The sequence below is a fragment of the Helianthus annuus genome, chromosome 11, assembly GCF_002127325.2.
Source record: "Helianthus annuus cultivar XRQ/B chromosome 11, HanXRQr2.0-SUNRISE, whole genome shotgun sequence".
Taxonomy (NCBI): Eukaryota; Viridiplantae; Streptophyta; class Magnoliopsida; order Asterales; family Asteraceae; genus Helianthus; species Helianthus annuus.
The window spans coordinates 162854653-162873821 of NC_035443.2; the positions used below are offsets into that span (position 1 = coordinate 162854653).

Sequence of the window (19169 nt, forward strand, 5' to 3'; positions counted from 1 at the left end):
AAACTAATACAAATACCAAACTAATACAAATACGTCTCATACTCCTTTTTCAATAGCAAACTAATACAAATACCTTAAAAATCTCATAAAAATTCAACCTTCTACACAAATACAAATATCCTTAAAAATCTCATAAAAATTCAACCTTCTACACAAATACAAATACCCTTAAAAATCTCATAAAAATTCAACCCTCTACAGAAATATAAGGGGATGCATGTCATAAATTTATAGAAATCGAATGTGTTGTAAACTAATAAATATTGTAACAATTTTAAATATGTTTCACATATTCCTTTTAAAAAAATATGTTTCACACTCAAAGCATTTAAATCTTTTGAAACAACCTTCCACAAAAACTCAATGTTTTTTCAAACAAAAAGTTCAAACACATTTCACCATTTTTTCAACTTATAAAAATATCTCAATCTCAAGAATATTAAAACAAAACCCACGCGCCCCTCTTTCTCCCCCAAATTTGACCTAAAGCTCATACATACATGCACAACAAACCCTAATATACATACATATATATCTATATTATCATCAAATTCATCATCAAAATCATTTCAAACTCTCACAATCATAATCATCCGTTAATATATCTTCAATCTGGATACATATATATCATTTTCAGTTCGTGTTTTCGTTGATTATCGGAGGTCAATTTGATTATGCTTAGGGTTTCAACATAGATGATGGTAAATTCAGCAATTGTTAGGTGTTTGATGTGGATTTGTGTGAGTTGTATGGGCGGAGAATGCCGGAGTTGCGCCGTGGACTCCGCCGTGCTCGTGGTTGTGTAGTTGAGAAGAATCGATCGGAAAAGTTCGCCGGAGGTTGCGTGAAGACGCGTGCGGCGGCGGCGGCGGAGGCTGCGGTGGTGGAGAATAAGGTCCGGCGGCGGATTAAGAAGGAAAAAGAGGTGGTTGTAGTGTGTGAAATAGGAGGTGAAATAGTGTGTGAAAAAGGAGGTGAAATAGTGTGTGAAAAAGGAGGTGTAATGGCGGATGTTAGTGGTGGATTGAGTGCTAATAAGGTTACTGGACAAGAAGAAGAAGGGAATACAGCTCCATTTCCTGAGAGGGTATGGTTATCTATCGGTTTCGGTTACGCGTCTTTTATTACTATTTATGCAGCTAAACATTATGATATGGTTAAAGTTTAAAAGAATGTTATGCAGTTAAAGTATATGATTTGGTTACAGTTTATGTTGTTATGTAGAAGTAGATGGTTTAATGCTATACTTGAATGCAGTAATGATGGATGAGTTGCATTGTGTTGGTGGTATATGGGAAAAATATTAAAGTTATTAGTCATTGATTTGTTTGTGATGTTTGTGTTTAGATCTTTTTTATCTGTTAGGAACAGCATCTGTTTATTTTGTGTTATTACTTGTCTTGTTTTGTTCTTTTGGTAACTTGGAATTTGAATGCATTGGGTTGTATTGTTAGTTCATGGAAATGTGAAGTGCAAAATAGAAACTGTTGATGGAATTATTCTTTATTTGTGTTGTTGCATAAAATATAGAATGCCCCCTGTAAGCTCTCAAAATCAGGACCAACTAAATTCGCTGATCCTATTCGGCTTGTTTTCAGGTTCAAGTAGGTGGATCACCTCTATATAAGGTTGAGAGAAAGTTAGGTAAAGGTGGATTTGGTCAGGTATTTGTAGGTCGTCGTGTTACTGGTGGAACTGATCGCATTTCAGGTCCTGGTGCCATGGAGGTAATGTTCTCGCACCAACTAAGTTCGCCTTCTTTGAAAATGTTTTCTTTTATAAAGTCTGATTTTTGAAGTCAATTTGCATCTATTCTGTTTGTGGCAGGTAGCTCTTAAGTTTGAGCATAGAAACAGCAAAGGCTGCAGTTATGGTCCTCCTTACGAGTGGCAAGTTTACAAGTATGTACAATTTCTTTCAAACATATTTACATAGTTTATTTTTACACGTAAGAAGTGACATTTGGGTTTTTTGGTGAAACAGTACTCTCGGTGGCAGTCACGGAGTGCCTAAAGTTCACTATAAAGGAAAGCAAGGAGACTACTACGTCATGGTATGATAAAAAAGTTTTTCTTTTTTTCATTTAGAAAAATAACTGTTTTAACATAGTATTAATCATTTTCTTTTTGTTTTTCTTACATTTCAGGTCATGGACATGTTGGGGCCTAGTTTGTGGGATGTTTGGAATTCTTCTGGGCAATCGTGAGTTCCTAAACTTATTTTATTTATTATTATTATTATTTTTTTTTGCATTTTGAGTTGTTTCATAGCAACTGTAAACCATGTAATTGATAAACGATATGTTCATTCATGTGAGTTGACTTGCTGACTTTGTGCATGTTTGTCAGAATGTCATCAGAAATGGTAGCTTGTATAGCTGTGGAGTCTTTGTCAATTTTGGAAAAGATGCATTCAAGAGGGTATGTGATTCTGTATATTTTTATTCATTGTAACATGTTCAACTTGAAAAGTTTTTATTTTCTCTCTTATTTATTGCTAGGTTTATGCTTAATATATATTTTTTAATTTGTGATTGTATTGAACAACTAATATTCAAATCAGGTATGTGCATGGAGACGTAAAACCGGAAAACTTTCTACTTGGTCAACCGTCAACACCTCAAGAAAAGAAACTATTTCTTGTTGACTTAGGGCTAGGTAAGGATCTCGTGATCAGAAATTCATTCTTTCTTATATTTTATTAGTAATTTAATTAGTTTGTATATGAAATGCAGCAACAAAGTGGCGAGAGAGTGCCAGTGGTCAACATGTTGATTATGATCAGAGGCCTGACATGTTTAGGTAATTTTCAATTTTAATAAATAACTGAAGATAACTCTTCATTTTGTATAATATAGTTATACATATAATATTCGTTTGATCTACAGAGGAACAGTTAGATACGCGAGTGTGCACGCACATCTGGGTAGGACAGCGAGTAGAAGAGATGATCTAGAGTCTCTTGCATATACACTCGTTTTTCTTCACCGTGGTAGACTTCCTTGGCAAGGGTATCAGGTATTGCTTGTTTGTCAAGTTAAAGTTTGAGGTTTAATCTATATCTATACTATACAATAAAAGAAAACCAATGGGGGACACATGTTATTCATTGGAGTCATCTATTTTTTGGTTTTCCCGTTTTTCTCTCTTACTTAATTATGGATACTTATACTTATTTTTTAACTAAAAATAGTTATTATACTCAATCAATTATTATTTTTTTGTATAAGCTTATGTTTTTTACTTAAAAGCTTCACCAAGTTCAAAATTATGTTGATTAAAATATTAAAAACGAAGAATAATGATGATACTTGTTTTTATAATAAGTGATTTCTAAAAATTTGCAATTATTTAATGTGGTTGGATGGTAATAACGGTAAAATACAAATGTTAAATAATAAGAAAATGGGTATTAAAATCAAAGTTAATACCCAATTAGAAGATATAATGTTTAAAAGAATTAATTTAACAAAATTTACAACTGTCAAGACTTTATATGTTAACAAAGTACATTATATTTTATTCTATTCTATGAGTATAATACACGGGTTTTTTTAACCGTGCAATGCATGTTTTTTTAAAGCATAATTTTTTTATTACTAATTATATAACATTACATTACATTTATCAACCCGTGTAATACACATGATTGTAACCTAGTTAAATCTAATACTAAAATCTGTGTTATTTGTTGACAGGGCGACAATAAATCATTTCTAGTTTGCAAGAAGAAAATGGCAACATCTCCGGAGATGCTGTGCAATTTCTGCCCTGCTCCTTTAAAGCATTTTCTTGAGATAGTCGTGAACATGAAGTTCGATGAGGAGCCTAATTATTCCAAGCTAATATCTTTGTTTGAGGGACTACTTGGTCCAAATCCCGCAATAAGACCAATCAATACCGATGGTGCTCAAAAGGTGAAATATTTTTTTTTTTGTCAAATTACAGTTTTTTTTTATGAAACTAGTGGGTTACCACTCGCGCTCCGTATTGAATATCTGCGTCGGGTTTGAAATGTAATGGAAATAACCTACTTACGACGGTACATGTGGAAAATTTAGAAAAACATTACGTTGTCGTTGAGAAAAAAACTAAAAAGAAACCAAAAAAAAACAAGTGAAAGGAAAAAAACTAAAAGTTGAGGGTCTAAATAGTAACTATAATAAAGTGTAAGGGTAAATAATGATAAATAAAAAAAACCTTATTAAAGTTGAGGAGCTAAACATGTTATTATTAAAATTGAGGGGCTAAGTATGTCATTACCAAAGTTGAGGGTCCAAAGTTGGTTGATGTTGACAAAGTTGAGGGGCTAAACATGTTATTATTAAACTTGGGGGGGGGGCTGAATATGTTTTTATAAAAGTTGAGGGGCCAAAGTTGATTGATGCCAAAGTTGAGGGACCAAAGTTGTTGATGTTGATAAAATAGCCTATTATTAAGTATATATATAATAGCTATTTACCGTTTCTGTATTTTTTTTTCTTTAGATTATATTTCAAGTTGGCCAAAAACGAGGCAGGATGAATCTCGACGAGGAAGATGACGGGCAGCCTAAAAAGAAGATTCGTATGGGCGTTCCTGCAACACAGTGGATTTCGGTTTACAATGCTAGGCAGCCCATGAAACAGAGGTACATTATGCTTTATGTATATATACGTGTGTGTGTGTCTTCTGTAATTTAAGCTGTATATGATGATATTCATATATCATATATGTGTTTATGTGTGTGGGAGAAGTATATAGTTAAAACTCTATTGAGTTGACTAAACCCTGAAAACCCTATGTAACATATGTAACAACTATGTAACATTTCGGTAACATATGCGTTTTTTTAGTGCAAAAATGCTTGTAACACCTACATAACATATGTTACATCCGATGTAACATACTCTATTGAGTTGACTAAACCCTGAAAACCCTATGTAACATATGCAATACTTACGTAACATTTCGGTAACATAAGCGTTGTTTTAGTGCAAAAATGCTTGTAACACCTACGTAACACCTATGTAACATATGTTACATCCGATGTAACATATGATGTCACACATGTTATGTTACAAAGTTTAATTTTTTTTAACAAATGCTTATATTTAAAAAAAAATCGCTCGGTTTTTTTTTGGATTTTTTTCAAAAAGCCGCTTGAAAATATGCCTATTACATGCCCTAAATTTTTTTTTGTACAAAAACGGTTTGTTAGGCTAGGGTTTCAGGGTTTAGTCAACTCAATCGAGTTTAAAATATATCACCCCCTATGTGTGTGTTTGTATATATAACGTGTTAATATAAATCGTACATTATGATATTCCTACATCATTTATCCTGCATCAGGTACCATTACAATGTTGCCGATGCAAGACTCGCACAGCATGTCGAAAGGGGAAATGCCGATGGTTTACTCATTAGTTCTGTTTCATCTTGTTCTAATCTCTGGGCTCTTATAATGGATGCTGGAACCGGCTTTTCTAGCCAAGTTTATGAGCTCTCTCCTTACTTCTTACACAAGGTATCATCTATAAAACCGTTCAGTTTTATCTTCTTAAACTGTTCCCGAACAATTATATATTGTATTGATTTAATTTACGTTACAGGAATGGATTATGGAGCAATGGGAGAAGAACTATTACATTAGCGCCATTGCCGGTGCCAACAACGGGAGCTCTCTTGTGGTGATGTCTAAAGGTTTGTTTGCATACTTGTAGAATGTAGATAGTGTGTGTGTGTGTGTGTGTGTGTGTGTGTGTTATTTTCAGTTTCTGAACCTCGTGGTTAAATTGCAGGAACCCCGTATTCTCAACAGTCTTACAAAGTAAGCGACTCCTTTCCGTTCAAGTGGATAAACAAGAAATGGAGAGAAGGGTTCCATGTGACTTCGATGGCTACTGCGGGTACACGATGGGGTGTAGTCATGTCTCGCAATGCCGGTTTCAGTGATCAGGTAGGTCCTAGGGTTTATATCTTTCTAAATTTTGTTTTATATTTAACTAGTGGGTTACCACCCGTGCTCCGCAGCGGGTTTGAAACGTAGATAAAAAAGCAAATCGCAAGAGTTAAAGTTGTTTGATGTTTTGGTTTAGGGGCTAAACATGTCATTGAAGTTGAGGGGCTAAAGTTGTCTTAGTGGTAAACATGTCACTTTTAAATTTGGTGGGCTAAAGTTGCTTATTATGAAAGTTGAGGGGCTAAAGTTGTTTTAGTTAAGGGGCTAAATATGTCATTATCAAAGTTGAGGGGCTAAACATGTCATTACTAAAGTTGAGGGGCTAAAGTTAGTTAATGCCAAAGTTAAGGGGCCAAAGTTGGTTGATGTGACAAAATAGCATATTTATACTACATATAATTTTAAATTTACAGTTGAGTGTTTGATTTGTGTGTAGGTAGTAGAGCTGGACTTTTTGTATCCAAGTGAGGGTATCCACAGACGGTGGGACAATGGTTACCGTATCACATCAACCGCCGCCACGTGGGACCAGTCTGCGCTCATCTTGAGTGTGCCTCGTCGTAAGCCCGGTGATGAAACACAGGAAACGTTACGTACGTCCCAGTTTCCAAGCACACATGTCAAGGTTAGTCTACTTTGACCAAGTCAACCTGTTTGACCTGGTATCTGTTTTAGCTAAGTTTTGGATTTAACCCGTTTGAGAAATGTACGACTTAAAGAGACCCATGTATTTGTGGTTTTGAAATGTGCAGGAGAAGTGGGCGAAAAATTTATATCTTGCATGCATTTGCTATGGAAGAACCGTGTCTTGATCGCGAATAAGCGTGATCACGAGCACGGGGAGGCCCATTTGACTATCGTCAGAGATGGAGGAAGCCATTTGTCTTGTGTTGTGCTTTTTATTTTACTTTTAAACTGCGTTGGCTGCGAGCCAAAGAACAGATGTTAGGAGTTGGGATTTTCCTTCCAGATGTAGAATGATGTTTTTGTTGTCCTATTTGTTGTAAAAGTATTTATATTTAATTTTGAAGATGTATAGTTGGCTCCTCTTATCTCTTTTTGTTACATCACGTTTGTTTTTTTGGCCCGAATTCTAGGCTACACTGCTAAATACGGTTACGAAAACGCGTAACTGGCAAATCAAACGGGCTGGATTAGTTGGATCAGCCTAAGGATGTAACCGGGCTTGGTTTATTTATGGCTTTATTTTTAAAACTTCAGCTTGGCTTGTGAGTGGGTTTTAAAGGAGTAAATTACGATTTTGGCCCTATGGTTATATCAGTTTTACCATTTTAGCTCAAAAAGTAATCTTTTAACATTTGAGTCCTTAACGTCTTTTTTTTTTATAACCCTTTTGCCCCATAATACTAACCATATCCATTTACTTTTAGGGGCCAAAATGATTAGAACCGAACCGAACCATTTATATTTTCATATATTTCTAGCCTTTATACCTTCATTTCATATATTTCATGTTTTATACTTTCATTTCATGTGTTTATATTTTCATTTCATTTATTTATACCTCTATTTCATGTATTTAAACCTCTATTTCATGTGTTTATGCATTCATTTATCTATATATCCATATCATGTATTTATCCAGCCATTTCATGTATTTATTCCTACACTACATGTATTTCTAAGCAAAAAGTTTTAGCCCCTTGTTTGATTTGGTTATTAACCGAATCAAACAAAAAACCGACATATTAACCGAATTAATCAAACTGATTAACCGATGACTTTGGTTACAGTTAATACTATTAACCAAACCGAACCATACACATCTCTACTTGTAATGATTCGCGTATTTTTTTTTGTTTGTTTGGGACAAATATCATATCACAAGATGACTAGTTTGCGGATTTTTGTAGCTTTTAAACTTTGGTTATTAATGAAAGTGAATAAGTTAATTGAGGGTTGTGAATGGGCCACGTCATCGTATCATATCCAACGATAAACGGTATTTCTTCTGCTAATCTTCTTTCACTGATTCATAGAGAGCGCTCTGTTGAGGAGGGAGAAAATGGCGTTTCACCTTTCTTCTGCAACTGCAATTGCATCTCTCTCTGCTCACTCAACCTCTCGACCTACTACTCTACACCGTAACTCTCTCTCCTAATTTCACAATCTAGGGTTTCTCAACTTCGAACAACTTACTTGTTGATGCAATTTCTGTTCAAATTCTACTTTTTTATGAATTTTATGTGCAAATTGTTTCATTCAGAGTGAAATATAATGTTTGTTTGATTTGAATGGAATGAATTATAGCAATTATAGTATTAATCGCCTCTTTTGTTGATCAGCTAATTTGAAGTCCGTGAGCTTTCGTGTGAGATGCAGCAGCAGTTCGGAATCCGAGAGCTCATCGGAGGATAATCCGGTCACCTCACCGGAATCTATCACAGAAAAGGTCTGGTTCTTCTCAATAGTAGCTGACAAATTAGGATAGGACAATTTTTCCTATATACCCATACCGGTACCGATACCCGGTACCTGTACCCGTACTGATTTTAGGTAGTTGGTACATGTATTGGTTGCCAGTTTTATTGATTTTGGTATTCAATACTTTCGGTTACGAGTACGCGTAAAAAAGGGCACTGGTACCGAATTTTACGTAAAACTTTAAGAGTTTTTTTATATTATGTTTTGTTTCGTATTATGGTATTTGTGATACTCGTATTAATTTTACCTATTTGGTATCTGTATAGTATTGGTACTCGTACCAATTTTACCTGATTGGTACTCGTATTATATTGGTATTCGTGCCGATTTTACCTATTTAATACCCATACCAATGCTCAAAAACTAAAATAAAACAAAGTGGTACCAGAGAGCGGGTACCATACCGAAATACCCGTACCATACCAATATATTCGATACGGTATTTGGTACCCAGTTTTGTTTAAATTCGGTTCCGGTATTTTCGGTACTGATATAGGTACGGGTATTGTACATTTGTACCAATCCCATCCCTATTTTCATCTGCTAGTTGGTTAATCGGTTTAAGGACTGTAAAAAATATATATATATACAGGGACACATTATTTAAGGAGAATTATAAAGGAAACCTAATCAAATTTTTAAGGAGAATTATAAAGGAAACCTAATCAAATTATATCAGATAATTACAATAAACCTTGATTAAAAGTACAAAAAATCTTAACTAGTATATTTAATAATAACCATAAATATCCCTAAAGTTACGGGATTGTAATTTCTATATAATAACAAACATAATAATAACCATAAATACATTATCTATTAATATTATATTTAGTAGTTGGTTTTAAAATGCGCACATTAGGAGCGCATACTGCGCGCAACACATGAGAATATCCTACATTTTTGTGTTTAAAAGTTAACAAGTTCAAATGCAATCCATAGATATCTCGTTAAATTTTTTTAACAACGAACGCCTCACATATGTGATGCACGCACTTCACACATCGCGCATCACACATCAGTTTTTGGGACAAAACAGATCGGTCCGCCATGCGCTTTTTAAAACTAAGATCTAACATACAGGAGATATTACAATAAATCTTAACTAATATATTATAGAGGCCAGTTAACCTACATTACGGCTTAACGTACATCACGTACGACAGGTAATTACGCACGTTCATTTTAAAATCACGCACGTTATAACTCAAAAATCCAAAATCACGCATGTTGAAACACAATAATCACGCATATTGAAAACATTAATCACGCACGTTGTCGTACGTGAAGTACGTTAAGCCGTAATGTACGATATACTTTTTCTATATTATATTTAATATATACTTTGCTAACATGTTCTCCTGGTAACATATCTTAACAGACTCAAAACCAATTGACATCAAGAAGACTATGTGTAGCATGCTTAGCTTCATCAATGGCTTTAATAAGCAATTCAACCAGTCCACATATTAAGGCAGAAGCCATTGCTTCTGATGCCAAAGAAAGGCCAGTCTGTAGGAACTGTGGAGGTAGTGGTGCTATCATATGTAAGTTTCCACATATGCTTCATGCCATTTCATTACATATAAATATAAATATAATACTAAAAAAATATTAATTTCCCCCATTTGGTCCATGAGATTTTGATTTCCTATCTAGGTGATATGTGTGGTGGTACAGGAAAATGGAAAGCTTTAAACAGAAAACGGGCCAAGGATACGTATGAGTTTACCGAGTGCCCTAATTGTTACGGTATACTTCTTCTTACTGCCGTTTACCGTGTTTGTTTACGTGACGTCTTAATGTTTTTTGTTGCTTTTGGATGCAGGTAGAGGGAAACTTGTATGTCCTGTTTGTTTAGGTACTGGTTTACCCAACAACAAAGGTCTTCTTAGGAGGCCTGATGCCAAAGAATTGCTGAATAAGATGTATAACGGGCGGTTGATTCCAAACTCCTAGGTCATTTTCCAACTTTCTATACCGTGCTATTGTTTATTTGAATATTGTTTTGCGTAAACACGATAGTTAGATGCCACATTAGATATATTAACTCACCGAAATTGTGTTTTGAAGGGTGTATGTTCGATGCTGTGAAAGTAACCTAAAAGTATAGTTATGGAAATGGAAATACATATATTGATTTGTTATTTGAGTAAATTGCATTTTACTGTAAGATTATAAAAGACTGAATGATTATTATTGAATGTGTAGGTTACAATATATAGGGATTACGAGTAACCCTAGAAATCTAACTAAGCCCGTGGGCCCATAATCTAATACTCCCCCACAGTCGTAGCGGATGGAACTAGAAGCTTAGACTGAATACAAAAACAATAATAAACCCTAAAAAACTGTCTTCGATATCGGCCAAAATTCCATAATCTTGCAATCTTCAATGCATAATCTTTGATACATAGTTTTGAATGATCTCGTAATCCTATAAGAGGTAACCAATACGGCAGTGCAGCGGCGGCTGGTAGCGGCGCGGCGGCGGATCGTAATCCTGCAGGCGGCGCGGCGAAGACCGTAGTCTAATGAACAACGGTGGCACGGCGGCAAGGGGCGGCTTGACGAAGATGCGAAATCAATAGGGGATGAGCCGTAGCATCATCTGTGTGGTAAGAGACCGTAAGAAGACCGGTGAATCTAAAACAGAAGACGAAGCTTTATTTGAACACAAAACTGGAAAAAACGGAAACGGAAAACGAACAAAGACCGGACAGGGCGGCAGTGGCGGCACGCCTCCCTGTCTAGGGTTTTTCTCAAGTGGTGACGGCTAGGGTTTGTATATTTGTGTGTGGCGCGGCGGAAACGGTATAGAGCCTAGGCTGGCTCGGATACCATGTAAGATTATAAAAGACTGAATGATTATTATTGAATGAGTAGGTTACAATATATAGGGATTACGAGTAACCCTAGAAACCTAACTAAGCCCGTGGGCCCATAATCTAATATTTACGTCCTTTAAGTTTGAGCTTAATTGGAGGCCCTGTCTGTTTATGTTATTGTTTCTCATCAGGCGGTGTCCTTTTGCCATAACTTAGTTAATTTTTTCTGTTAACTCTTAACACGTGCTACTCACTTGAGGGCACAATGGTCATTTTCACTTAATATCTTGAGTAAATTGCATTTTACGTCCTTTTAAGGTCCTTTAAGTTTCGAATCTAGCTTCCAGTGGTTTTCTAATGCATTTCACGTCATTTGGTTGAAACTTAAAGGACCTAAAATGCGATTTACTCTAGATATTAAGTGAAAATGACCATTATGCCCTCATCTGAGTGGCAAGTGTTAAGAGTTAACAGAAAAAGTTAATTGGGTTAGGGCAAAAGCACACCGCCTGATGAGAAATAGTAACATAAAGAACATCCAGTGTAATTTCGTTAGTTAAAAGACAACGCTTGCAATTAAGCTCAAACTTAAAGGACATAAATTGCAATCTAGACGTCCTTGATTTTTTTTTTGATAACCGTGTGAATACGTTAACAGTAAACTCATGGGGCCCCGCCATTACCCTGCTAATAGCTTAAACTTAAAATTAGAAAACTAGTGGAAGCTAAATTCGAACCCGAGACCTCTAGCAGAGGGGCTCCTTACCACTCCAACGCCCCGGCCCCCTTGAAAGCTATATATATAGCCTTGTTTCTAATAGCATTAGTATATTTGACCCCAAAAAGTCAAATTGTACTCCTACGGGTTGTGAGTATGGTTAATCTTGATACAATCTCTTTCTTCTTCACAGGTAGCATTCGGCTCTCGGGTTATTCTTGAACATGGTGTGTAGACAGCAAAAAAACATGCGTATATAGAAGCTGCTCAGGATATATCTTTAACTCGAGCTGCGGTTGAGTCATTGAATTCGAGATCCAGGTTTCTTCTTGTAAAAACCAGTAAGAAACAACGAAATTTAATATCTTTTATTATGAAAGCAGGATAGGTGATCTGCTGATACTTTTATTAAAATTTTGAGGTCTAGCTAAGCTTAGATAGTTCATATGATAATGATAGCGATTTTAATCATTATATATTCTTTAAAATATATCATTGTGTTGATCAAGTGTTTATCCGCTTTTTTTGACACGGTTTTCGAGGCGGTAAAAACGTGACTTCAAATTGTGTGATCTGTGAGGGATCAAAGCATTGCGAAGGGTGACGTTATCGACACCATCATATGTCTAAACACCTAGTGAAGCCTCTCGCTTTAGTCCAATGGCAAACCAACCTAGACCAGCAGCTGCAATGTCAACACAACTCGAGTGCCACCAGTTGTCATGCTCGCGAAATTCCTGTTTTACCCATCTTCCAAGCTCCTCAACTTGTTGCTTCCCTATGGGTGGCTGGGGATAAAAATGGAAATCAATATCTTAATCCCTATTACAAGGCATACAATACCATCATAAGTTTTTTAAAGTATAAACTTTAAATTATGTTCAAGGTACATACTTATGAAAATTTTCTTCGTTCTTATAGACGTTCAAGTTTTGTTTCATTATGATGCATGTGACCATATATTCGCAAAGGGTTCTCCATTTGGATGAACCATCGACCATTGATAATAAGACCAAACCATTGGACCATTGGCATATTGGTTGAGTCGTTTGAACTAAAGCAACAATGCTACATTCCTTGTTATGATCAACCCGTCGAGACCATCCCTTACCGTTTTGTGACTGTCATGAATACTCCTCGGAACCCCTTGCCATTTAAGCTTTCTCCCATTGGCACCGACTACAAGACTGTAACTGAACTTGCTGGCATCATTTTCATCACCCATAAAAACGCAAAAATGTCATGTAAACCGGTGTCCTCCCCAGATGAAACGCCTCGAAGTGCAAACAGAATTGATACCCGTAACAGTTGAAAAATCTACGGGTCAACAAACAAAATCAAGAATGTGGATATTATTACTTTTGTTTTAAAGAATATATAATGATTAATGAACATCAATGATATATTGTTATGGGAGCATGGATGTGTGTTTTTGAAGTGATCATGAGATATAAGATAATCAAGATTGGATAATTATTTACGGGATACGCAATACATAACCAATTTTAAGTAGAAAATTGCGAGAAACGAATAAGCACTTGTACATAATGCATGACAAATATATACGGAGTGAGAGAAAGAGAGAGAGAGAGTGGGGGGGGGGGAGTTATGCAGTTACATATTTTTCTTATATTTTATTATAGTTAAAACAACAGATACATGTTTATATGTAGTCTTAGCAGTTCTCTACTAAAAATAGCCCAGCCTAAAAAGATCCTATCCTCTTGCAGCTGGAGCTCTTGATGGCACGTTCAAGCGAGTTTATTGCTTATGTATTGAACGACCCTCAATCACTCCGGTGTGTTTCTACTATTTGAAGTTGTAGTAATAAAATCTTTTGGGTTGTTTGGGACTTTGGATTTTGATTCTTTTTAATTATTTCGAAATTCAATAGGTAAAATCATAAAAATGACCAAAAAGATCATTTTTGCATAAAAAAGAAGACATAGATTTGTAAAAAAATAGGTTAAAAGAAAGCATAAATGGATGGTTTTATTTCAGAATCAGTTTTGCTACAGCCAATATGAATTATGGACAGCTCCAAAGTGGCAAAGAATCAAATAAACAGAAGCATAATTTGTATCCAAACATTAGAAACTTATTATTGTGGCTTGAAATCACAATAATCAGATTGTCAATTTCATAATTATATCCAAACTCCTTGCGATGACAAGAATCATCTCGTCAACATCCATGTGGCGTTTTCAATTTCTTTAGGATTTGCCTTCACATATCGGTGGGTGAAAGTGGAGCCATCATGCATATCGACATTTTGATCACATCACCGCCTCTCTCTCCCCCACCTTATCTTTAAAGCAATACGTACAAGTTGATCATGAGGTTCTCACAATTCTCTACTTTAAGATGTTATGTTGTGAACACACCCCTAAGAACTATAAACATCATAGATAGTCCAGATACCAATAAAGAATATATTATAATTCGACATGCAAGTGATAGAAGAACAATGAATGTCATTCAATACAAGACAAATTGAAATAAAAAAACTACAAGAACCATATAAGAATTTGTACATATTGCTTTAACTATAATAAATGAGGCGGTTATGTAACCGCATCCACCTCTCTTTCTCTCTCTCACTATATGTTAAAAATAGTATGTAGTAGTGTTTATGTGGTTCTCACAATTCACTACTTAAAAAAGTTATGTCATGAACACACCCCTAAGAACAATAAACATGATATATGGTCCATATACGATATAGATGCCAACATTTAACAGTTGAGTAAATGAAGGTTGGTTCGGGTTTATGATTTTGGTGGATGAGCTAGTAGAGAGTTTTGATTTAAGTGGGATTTTACGTGTGATAAAATGTGAAGCTATATGATTGTATTTATGGTGGTTTAAAATATATTATTATTATTATTATTGTTGTTGTTGTTATTGTTGTTGTTGTAAATAATATTATCGTTTGTTTTTAATTTGTTATCATTCAGTCCTTGAAAAAGAAAAAGAAATAATGAATTTACCGTTGATTGTTATTTTCGTTGTGGCAAAGGACAAAAATAAATAAATAAATGTTTTAAGTTTACCATTATTTATTGTGAAAATACAAAGAAATAATAAAAATATATTAATTGATATGGTCCCACCACCATTTCTAAATGCTCCACATGTAGTTACGGGCAGTACTCTCTCTCTCTGACAGAAACTCAACAGTCACCGGAATTCGTCAAGATTGCTCGACGATGAAGATTGCAACTGATTAGCATGTGAGGTTTAATCGATTTGCTTAATGGTAGCAGTCTAGATATAACCTTCCATTCTAATTAGTTTATTGATTCATCCATTCGCGTCTTGGGTCTTCTCCGATGGGTCTGTCCACCGTCACGATGGGGAGGGAAGGAGGAGAAAGTGCGGGCGGGATAACGATCGATTGAAAGAAGGTGAGAGGTACCAAAGTAATGATAGCTACAACCAGTCGTATGAAAAGCAATACACAGGGAAGGATGCAATAACGTTTTACATCTCCAACATTCACCCACAAGTGTCAGATGGTGAATTCTGGTTAGAGTACAGGAACTTTGGGCACTTGGTGGATGCCTACATTGCTAGGAAAAGAGATAAATGGGGCAAGTGTTTTGGATTTCTCATATTTGTAAACGTAAAGGACGGAGAAAAGATGGCCAAGGTGCTGAACCAGGTTGAATTCTACGGATGGAGGGTGAAAGCAAAGGTGGCAAGATTTGTAAAAATTGCCAAAAAACCGATTGATAGGAGGCAAGGAACATGGATCAGGAAGGAGGAACCAAAACCAGAAACAAGGAATGTAAGAATAGAAGAAAACAGACCAGGGATTGGAGGAGGTATGTCATACGCAGACACGGTAAGGGGGAAAAAATCAACAGGGGGAGAGGATAACACATTAAGGTTTGTTAATGAAACAGAAGCACTCAAAGAATGGCGCAATAATGCGATGATATGCGAATTTAATAGCTTAAAACATTTAAAGGAAGCAGATACATGTGTAGCGGAATTAAGATTAGAAAAAGGAATAATTCGCTATCTTGGTGGACTAAGGGTACTCATCACGTTTAAAGAAGGTAAAGATATGGAGTCGTTTATGAAGAACAAAGAGGAACAAATAAGGAAGTGGTTTCATAAGATGGAAGTTTGGAGAGGGCAGTTACTACCGTACCAGAGAGTCGCATGGCTAATGATAAGAGGGATTCCAATTCAGATTTGGTCAGGAGAAGTAATGAATGTAATCGCTAGTAAATTCGGAAAAGTTGTTCAGGGCTTAGAAGCAGACAAATATGATTTAAACCTACAATTTGATGTGGTTGGAGTAGTAGTCGATCATGGATTATGCATTAAGGAAACACTACCAGTAGTATGGAAGGACCAATCGTTTAAGGTGTGGATATCGGAGGTAGAGGAACCCTGGATTCCAGGATGCATAATTAGAAGGAGAACACAATCTAATGATACGACGAAAGATATGGAAGAGAATAAACACAATGAGGAGGTAAAGGAAGGAGGTAGCAAAGATTTGAATGGGTCATCGGAAAAAATGGAGGTTGACAATACATCAACTGGGAATCACCCGCCGGAAAAAACTGCGGCACCGATGAAAGAAGGTGAGGCGACAGTGGAGGAAAATGAAAAGACAAAGGAGCATGGGGAAGGGGAATCGGTTGATCAGTTTGAAACAAATACAATTCCCAAGACCAAAGCTATGGGGAATAATGTGGTAATCATTAATGATACTGATGGTTCCAATAAGGGGGGAATAAACACCCAGCGAAATTCGGTGGAGTCATCAGAAGGTGGTGGGGCCTACCAAGGATTTAATGTGGGGTCAGAACAGTGTGGACCAGAAAATGGGAATATAATTGGGCCCATAAATTCACAGCATAAAAAAGGAAGAGGAGTAGTCTAGCAAAAGCAAGAGCCCAAATATTGAAGCCCAATTCAAAAAATAACAAAGGTAAACTACCAGATATTAATGTTGAAGTGATGAAGAAACCTAGATTCCAACATCGCCAGAAGCTTCCACTGAAAATAAAGAGAAAAAGCAAGAAGGAAGTAAGGATTCAAGAAATCATTGAGGATTTATTTAACGAAAACAGGGGGATCGGTACCGGAAGACGGGTTTAACTCCGACTGGGAAGAGGAAACACAGTCAGGGGATACACTTGTAGAAGGTACGCAAAATACTGAAGGTGTTCACTCAATTGAGCGGCTGTCGGCAGAAGATTTAAACAAAGAGATCTTGCAGACCAAGGAGTTAGGAACAATTATTCGGGTAGATTTGAATGGTAAAGAAGATTTGATCAGGAAGGTGATCGTTGAGGAACAGGGTGTAACAGGTTTGCAATGAATTTCAGAACTCTTAATATTAAAGGGGCAGGAGGGGTGGGCAAAGCAAAAGCAGTTAGAGGTCTTTTATCAAAGTATGGGCTGAACTTCATGGCAATCCAGGAAACTCAATTCAGTGATTTACCGGAAAGAATAATAAAGAAGTTTTGGGATAATTCAGCGATGGAATACATTAAGGTGAATGCAAATGGGAGATCGGGGGGATTATTATCAATATGGAGTCCAGGGGTTTTTAAAAAAGAAGTTGAGGTGACAAACCAGAACTTCATTCTAGTTAAAGGGAAAGTAACAGGGGAACAAGAGGACTTGGTTGTGGTGAACATGTATGCTTCAGTAGTTCAGAGCAACAGAAGACAACTGTGGAATGAACTCCCATCGTTGAAACAGGCAATCGAAGGTAGGTGGATTTTACTAGGCGACTTTAACGAGGTACGATTCCCAGAAGATAGATTTAATTCACAGTTTGATGTGGGAGGTGCATTATGTTTTAACAATTTTATCATGAATGCGGGTTTACAAGAGTACAACATGGGTGGAAAAAATATACATATATGTCGGGTGATGAGAGGAATCTAAGTAAAATTGATAGAGTATTAGTATGTGGAGAATTTGCAACAAGATGGCCTGACGCGACCCTGCTAGCTTTAAATAGGGAAGTGTCGGATCATTGCCCATTAGTATTGACGACAATCAGAAATAATTTTGGGCCTACTCCATTTCGGGCTTTTCATAGCTGGATGGAGGCTAGTGGCTTTGACGAAGCGGTAAAAACAGGTTTGAGTAAAGAATGTGATTCGAATTTTAAGGATGAATGCATGGCGGTTAAACTTAAAGTAGTAAAGGACGAGTTAAGGAAATGGAGGGCCAGTGAAAAGGCTAAAGAGGAGGAACAACTGGTCATTGCAAATGAGAATATACAGAAAATAGAGGCTGAAGCAGAAACAAGAACACTTACGGATCAGGAAATTGAAAACTGGCAAGGGTATAAGAAAACGGTGAAGGAGTGGAATAATGCAAAAGTAAAGGATATGATTCAGAAATCAAGAATAAAATGGATTGCTTTGGTGGATGAAAACTCATCATTTTTTCACACAGTTGTTAACAGTCATAAAATCAGGAATAGGGTGAATGGGTTGTGGATAGACGGGTCATGGATTACGGATGCAAACGTCATTAAGGAGAAGTTTAGGGTGGCTTTTAAAGATAAATTTAAGGAACCGATATCATCAAGACCTAGGATTGGGATGGAAGGATTTAAAAGGTTAACGGATGACGAGAGATCTATGTTAGTAGAACAGTTTAAATAAGAGGAGATCAAAAATGCAATCTGAGAGTGCGGTGGAGACAAGGCCCCGGGACCGGACGGGATGACGTTCTCACTGATAAAAAATACTGGGAGGATCTGAAACCGACAATCTTGGAAACGATGCAGCAATTCTTTACTCACGGTTCGATCCATCAATCTTGTAGCTCATCATTCATATCACTCATTCCGAAGGTAAACGACCCGTTAGTTTTCTCTGATTTCCGTCCTATTTCATTAATTGGGGTTGTCAACAAAGTGTTGGCTAATAGGGTGAAAAAGTGTTAAATAGCGTTGTTTCGAGTTCACAATCGGCTTTTATTTCTGGTAGAAATATAATAGATGGGCCTTTGATAATAAACGAAATTGTGAGATGGGCAAAAAAGATGAAAAAAGAAATCTTCGTTTTTAAGGCGGATATAGAAAAGGCATATGACACGTTAAATTGGAAATTTCTTATTTCTGTTTTAACACATATGGGCTTTCCATCGAGGTGGAAAAATTGGGTAATGGGGATACTCTTTAGCGGAAGAGGATCAATTCTAGTAAATGGAGCACCAACCGGTGAATTCCAATATAAAAGAGGACTGCG

General features: G+C 36.3%; 2 protein-coding genes and 1 pseudogene across 2 annotated transcripts; 2 read left to right on the forward strand and 1 right to left on the reverse strand.

Annotated features, from left to right (window-relative positions):
- The first annotated feature begins 426 nt into the window (after nucleotides 1-426).
- Nucleotides 427-6992, forward strand: LOC110890888 (casein kinase 1-like protein HD16). The gene is made up of 16 exons (XM_022138533.1): nucleotides 427-1087; nucleotides 1599-1727; nucleotides 1828-1901; nucleotides 1984-2053; nucleotides 2147-2202; nucleotides 2349-2420; nucleotides 2563-2657; nucleotides 2735-2801; nucleotides 2888-3017; nucleotides 3698-3916; nucleotides 4487-4629; nucleotides 5331-5505; nucleotides 5591-5681; nucleotides 5780-5937; nucleotides 6377-6565; nucleotides 6693-6992. The coding sequence occupies exons 1-16, from the start codon at nucleotides 761-763 to the stop codon at nucleotides 6750-6752; spliced, it is 2055 nt and encodes a 684-aa protein (XP_021994225.1). The 5' UTR covers nucleotides 427-760; the 3' UTR covers nucleotides 6753-6992.
- An 859-nt stretch (nucleotides 6993-7851) lies between these two features.
- On the forward strand, nucleotides 7852-12847 carry LOC110890889 (protein PHOTOSYSTEM I ASSEMBLY 2, chloroplastic). The gene is made up of 6 exons (XM_022138534.2): nucleotides 7852-8045; nucleotides 8247-8353; nucleotides 9767-9932; nucleotides 10045-10137; nucleotides 10214-10344; nucleotides 12125-12847. The coding sequence occupies exons 1-5, from the start codon at nucleotides 7967-7969 to the stop codon at nucleotides 10342-10344; spliced, it is 576 nt and encodes a 191-aa protein (XP_021994226.1). The 5' UTR covers nucleotides 7852-7966; the 3' UTR covers nucleotides 12125-12847.
- A 125-nt stretch (nucleotides 12848-12972) lies between these two features.
- Nucleotides 12973-14212, reverse strand: LOC110888671 (annotated as a pseudogene).
- Nucleotides 14213-19169: the final 4957 nt, after the last annotated feature.

What these genes read in the sequence shown, in the direction of transcription:
- LOC110890888 (XM_022138533.1), top strand. Translation starts at nt 761, where the DNA reads ATGCCGGAGTTGCGCCGTGGACTCCGCCGTGCTCGTGGTTGTGTAGTT. An exon ending in CAGAGGCCTGACATGTTTAG is followed by an intron (nt 2,802 to 2,887) that starts GTAATTTTCAAT and finishes TTTGATCTACAG; the next exon opens with AGGAACAGTTAGATACGCGA. An exon ending in ATGCCGGTTTCAGTGATCAG is followed by an intron (nt 5,938 to 6,376) that starts GTAGGTCCTAGG and finishes ATTTGTGTGTAG; the next exon opens with GTAGTAGAGCTGGACTTTTT.
- LOC110890889 (XM_022138534.2), top strand. Translation starts at nt 7,967, where the DNA reads ATGGCGTTTCACCTTTCTTCTGCAACTGCAATTGCATCTCTCTCTGCT. An exon ending in AGGTAGTGGTGCTATCATAT is followed by an intron (nt 9,933 to 10,044) that starts GTAAGTTTCCAC and finishes TTTCCTATCTAG; the next exon opens with GTGATATGTGTGGTGGTACA. An exon ending in CGAGTGCCCTAATTGTTACG is followed by an intron (nt 10,138 to 10,213) that starts GTATACTTCTTC and finishes TTTTGGATGCAG; the next exon opens with GTAGAGGGAAACTTGTATGT.